This window comes from Cyphomyrmex costatus, unplaced genomic scaffold (assembly GCF_001594065.2).
Source record: "Cyphomyrmex costatus isolate MS0001 unplaced genomic scaffold, Ccosl1.0 scaffold1370, whole genome shotgun sequence".
Taxonomy (NCBI): Eukaryota; Metazoa; Arthropoda; class Insecta; order Hymenoptera; family Formicidae; genus Cyphomyrmex; species Cyphomyrmex costatus.
The window spans coordinates 1-6,000 of NW_017275359.1; the positions used below are offsets into that span (position 1 = coordinate 1).

At 37.9% G+C, this 6,000-nt stretch overlaps 1 protein-coding gene across 1 annotated transcript; it reads left to right on the forward strand.

Annotated features, from left to right (window-relative positions):
- Positions 1–100: 100 nt before the first annotated feature.
- LOC108782911 (uncharacterized) lies at positions 101–3,114 on the forward strand. Its single transcript, XM_018551308.1, has 2 exons — positions 101–197; positions 1,991–3,114. Exons 1-2 carry the CDS (start codon positions 101–103, stop codon positions 3,112–3,114), a joined length of 1,221 nt encoding a protein of 406 aa, XP_018406810.1.
- Positions 3,115–6,000: the final 2,886 nt, after the last annotated feature.

Genomic DNA, 6,000 nt, shown 5'->3' on the forward strand with positions numbered 1-6,000 from the left:
AACGGTGTGCAAAAGAACGGTGTGCATTTTCTCGTGTGCAAATGAACGGTGTGCAACTGAACGATGTGCAAAGGAACGATGTGCATCTTTCCGTGTGCAAATGAACGGTGAGCAAACGAACGATGTGCAAATGAACGGTTTGCAACTGAACGGTGTGCAATTGAACGGTGTGCAAACTAACGGTGTGCAAATGAACGGTGTGCAATAGAACGGTGTGCAATTGAACGGTGTGCATCTTCCCGTGTGCAACTGAACGGTGTGCAAACGAACGGTGTGCAATCGAACTGTGCGCATCTCTTCGTGTGCAAACGAACGGTGTGCAATTGAACGGTGCACAATTTTCCGTGTGCAAATGAACGGTGCGCATCTTTAGTGTGCAAACGAACGGTGTGCAAATGAACGGTGTGCAACTGAACGGTGTGCAATAAAACTGTGTGCTTCTTTTCGTGTGCAACTAAACGGTGTGCAACTGAACGGTGTGCAATAGAACGGTGTGCATCTTGCCGTGTGCAAATGAGCGGTGTGCAAATGAACGGTGTGCAATAAAACGGTGTGCAAAAGAACGGTGTGCAATTGAACGGTGTGCAATTGAACGGTGTGCATCTTTTCGTGTGCAAATGAACGGTGTGCAAGTGAACGGTGTGCAATAGAACGGTGTACATCTTCTCGTGTGCAAATGAGCGGTGTGCAAATGAACGGTGTGCAATAGAACGGTGTGCACTAGAACGGTGTGCAATAGAACGGTGTGCAATGGAACGGTGTGCAATTGAACGGTGCGCATTGTTACGTTCTCGTTTTTACGTGCGCATTTGATCTGTGTGCAAATGAACGGTGTACATATGAACAGTGTGCAATTGAACCGTGCGCAATAAAGCGTGTCCATCTGAAACGTGCGCAATTGCAACGTGTGCAAATGTACCGTGCGCAATTGCGCCGCTCCCAAATGTTACATCTTACCGTGCACGCGCTCGTTTATCTGCCCTTCAAGAAACATGGGATAAATTCTCTATCACGAAGCTATTAACTTAGCAATGACAAAAATCACTCAAGAAGAAAAAGTACTGTTACAAGCGCACTCATACTTTTCTAAAAACTTGTATTCAACCACGTACGAATTTTATCTTGAAGCAGTGGAAAAGATGAATTCATTTCTCGAACATGACTCGGAAAGTATCAATAAGACACCATCCTCTCAATCATTATCTCAAAATTCAAATACTCCTATTTTTTTTCATCACGCACGACTTCCTCGAATTGATATTCATAAATTTAACGGATCTCCATCAGAATGGTTATCTTTTAAAGATTTGTTCAGCTCTCTTATCATAGCTAACCCAACATTAACCTCAGTAGAAAAGCTACAATACCTTAAAACAAGTTTAATTGGATCTGCTTCTCATTTGTTAAAAAATACTACTCTTACTGCTGATAATTTTCAAAAGGCCTGGGAAGCACTCATTTCCTTTTACGAAAACAAACGACTTTTAGTACATTCTACTTTACATTCCTTGATGAACCTCAAACGCATGACGAAAGAATCAGCTGTTGAGATGGAACAGCTTTACACAAACATCATGCAAATTTATCGCACATTAGAAACCTTAAAAAGACCCGTTCATGAATGAGACGACATTTTTGTTTTCATTGCAGTCCAACGAATCGATTCAGAATCTGCTAAGATTTGGGAACACCATTTAGGTTCATCTAAGGAGCCTCCGACTTGGAATCAATTTAACGAATTCTTATTTTCAAGGCTTCTCTCACTTCAAGCATTTGAAAAAACTCGTAACGGAAAAACTTCATCAAATCCGACCTTCTGCTAAATCTCACTTTCAAGGTCAAGTCAAAGATTCTCATTCTTCTAAACCAAGTTTATGTATTTTATGTTCAGCAAATCATTATATCACAAATTGTCCTCAATATAGCTCGAAATTAATTCCTCAACGACTTGCTATTATAAAAAAAAATAAGCTTTGCTACAATTGTTTAGGACCTCACAAAATTGCAGCTTGTCGAACGACAAAACGTTGTTTAAAATGTGGAAACAAACACCATACTACCATTCATCAGAATACTCAGTCTAAAACTAAAGCTTCTACTCCAGTAGCTTCAGCATCTGAAAACTCTTCTGAATCAAAATCATCGGAAGTTCATACTCTCCATTCTTCCACTGAACAACATTCAGTTACTTCATGTGTTTTATTAGCTACAGCTCAAGTCGTAGCTATAGCAGAAAATGGAGAAAACTTAAAGGCTAGAGTATTAATTGATCAAGGTTCTGAAATCTCGCTAATTTCTGAACGTTTAGTACAGCTCCTTCATCTTCCCAGAAAACACTCTTCTATTTCTTTAATCGGAATCGGTGGTTTAAAGACAAATAATACTAACGGATTGACACAATTCAAAATAAGACCTCACTTTGATCATAATACGGAAATCTTCATATCAGCACATATTCTACCAAAATTAACCACATCTCTTCCATCAGTTAAAGTTCATCAGCATGATTGGCCTCATTTGAAAGGATTGACATTAGCTGATTATCATTATGCAACTCCTGGATCTATTGACATAATTTTAGGAGCCTATGTTTACTCTCAAATTATTGAGGAAGGATTGATAAAAGGAGACACCACATCACCAATTGCCCAACGCACAAAACTTGGTTGGATATTATCCGGTCCTTTTAATAATAACAAAGCATCGGAAATTTCTCAAGGATATCATATATCAGTTGATAAAGACCTTCATGATCTTCTTCAACGTTTTTGGAAACTCGAGGAAGTATCATCTACCACCACGTCGCTATTATCAATTGAAGTTCAAGAATGCGAGCAGCATTACAAACAAACTCATTCACGGGATCAACAAGGAAGGTATATCGTTAGACTTCCTTTCAAAAGATCAGCAAATGAATTAGGTGATTCTCGTAAAAAAGCTCTTCATATTATGTTCAATCTATTTAAAAAGCAAACAAGTGATTCCAATTATGCAACTGCTTATTCAGAATTTTTAAGAGAATATGAAAGACTAGATCATATGATCCAAGTTCCTAAAGGTCAATTAGAACCAGAATTAGTCTACTATCTTCCTCATCATGGAGTTATTCGATAAACCAGTCTAACTACTAAACTTAGAGTAGTCTTTAATGGATCAAGCTGCACCACTACTAATATTTCTTTAAATGACCTTCTTCATACAGGAAGTAAACTTCAAACTGATGTATTCGATGTTTTATTATGGTTTAGGCAATTCCAGTATGTTTTTTCCTCTGACGTAGAAAAAATGTACAGACAAATCAAAGTTCACGAAAAGGATTGGGATTTTCAACGAATTCTATGGCTTAATGAAAACAAAGAAATTATAACATACCAGTTAAAAACAGTTACATATGGACTTGTCTGCGCCCCCTTTTTAACTCTTCGCACACTTTCACAACTTATTGAGGATGAAGGCGATAAATTTCCTTTAGCGATTCTTTCTCTAACTCAAGGAAGATATGTGGATGACATATTTGGTGGCGCTGATACAATTTCTCAAGTTCAAGAAATAGTCCAACAAGTAAATTCATTATGTATGGCGAGCGGTTTTCCTCTTCAAAAGTGGATAAGCAATCATCCAGCAATTCTCCAATCTATTTCTCCTGAAAAGCAAGCAAATTCAACATTCATCCAATTCGATAAATCAACGACAATTCATGTACTAGGACTTCAATGGAATCCAACAACTGATATCTTTCATTTCTCAGCTTCCTTTTCAGATTCAACACTAATAACCAAACGAATTATTTTATCGACTATCGCTAAAGTATTCGATCCACTTGGATTACTTGTTCCTATCCTCATAACTGCTAAAATTTTTGGTAATTATGCACTATAGGGGACCCAGCTCCGATGACCTTGATCTTGACATACGTTGTCAAGGTCATGATTCTGAGTAACTTTGCCTTAACAACTAGGCGGCGGTCTCTTATAGTTTCGGAGATATTTAGATCAAAAGTCTAATTTCGTATAATACAATATATGTCATTCCGGTAAATGGGAAACATCTACTTTATTTGTAAAGTAACTTTTACCCCCCCCCCCCTGCATAGGGGCACAGGACTTCTACGATTGTACTGTTGCTATGATAGTACTGTCGGGGCAGACCTCTGTGACGGTGCCCTTGCACCCGCCCGCCTGCCCGCCCGCCCGTGTGTGTGTGTGTGTGTGTGTTCCATTCGTTATATAACGATTATGAGAGTCTATTACTTGATATTTTACACACACACACACACACACACACACACACACACACGGGTGCAAGGGGGCGGCCTTGGGCCACCCCCCCCGCACCCACACCGTCGCAGAGGTCTGCCCCGACAGTACTATCATAGCAACAGTATAATCGTAGAAGTCCTGTGCCCCTGTGCAGGAGGGGGGGGGGAGTGAAAGTAACATCGCGTGGAAAGTTTAACGTTTCTGAACAGAGAAAGGTGTAGAATAGTGATTCATAAATGGTAAGAAGTGTACCTCTTGTATTCATTTTGATTGCATTTATTCTTGGTCTGTTATATTGTGTGTGTGCGCTCGCGCGCGCGTGTGTAAAAATAGTACTTATTATAATACATATATGGCAGAAATGATACGTTAATTTTGAAACTTTTTTTATTAATAACTTTTTAACGAGTTAGGTCCGACGGTTAAAACTTCCTCAAGGTCACTCAGGGTCATGACCTTGACAACAAATGTCAAGGTCAAGGTCATTGGGGAAGGCTCCCCTAATCTACATTTTTACCCAAGTTTTTACTACTAATATTAATTCTTACAAACCGTGGAACCCTATCAACAAATATTCCAGTCTCACACGACTCTTACGTATTACTGCATTATGCATGAGAGTTAAATCTCACTTATTAAAAAATCTTCGAAAACAAATTTTACTACTTCTATAACTCCACATAAGTTAGAAAATGTGAGAATCTTCTGGATCAAAAGTATTCAACACTCATCATTTTATCAAGAAATAAAAATTCTTTCAAAAGGCCAACCTTTGCCGCGTTCAAATCATTTACTACGCTTAACGCCGTTTCTCGATTCTGAGGGTCTTCTTCGTGTCGGAGGTAGAGGTGTTATTAATGATAAAATTATCGATAATTATCGATATACTTTATGATGTATCGATAACATAAATTATCGATAATATCGGTTAGATATCGATAAGTAAATATAAATCCTGATGAAAATATTAAACTGCTCGACAATTCTTATTTTTATTTGTTAGACAATTATATGATAGAAACACAATAAATGAATGAAAAATTTCCTATTCACGGTCGAAGCTGGATCTTAGTTGCTATTTTTATAATTATGTGTGAATTTATATACCGCATATTTAGTATTCTGCAGTTATAACCGCGTGCTGAAAGATTTTTCAGGCTTACACTGCAACTCTAATAAACTATCGCAGTACTGTCACGAGTTAAATTGATTAGCAACCTAATAATTTGATGCCTATAGCATCTATCAGGCAACGCATATTTAACAACATGTTCACAATTATGACAGTTTCGACCGATGAGAATCGTATATGTACCCGAGTTACCCTACATATTTATAAACATATGTAGGTATCGTGTATCGTGTCGCAAATCGCGCAGGTGTGCCGAAGCCATAATGTGAACGGAGCAATAAATGCGGCCATCAAAATATTGTATATAAACCGAGAGAAACAGAACAAGGTATCAGTTGCTTTGTACTTGTTATATATCATTTGATCGAAATGTCACGTAGAACACGAGCAAAGAGGAGCATAATGTGGTCGTACCTTACCGAATGTAACGATGATTTAAATGCGACAAGTGCCAAGTGTAATATTTGTGATTCTCTCGTACTTCATTCGAATAATACTACAAATTTATGGTCTCATATAAAAATTCACCATTAAAATATCTTAGAAAATTCTTCGGAATCATCAGATACAGAATGTTGCGTAAAAACAAATAAAAGTAAACGAATTAAA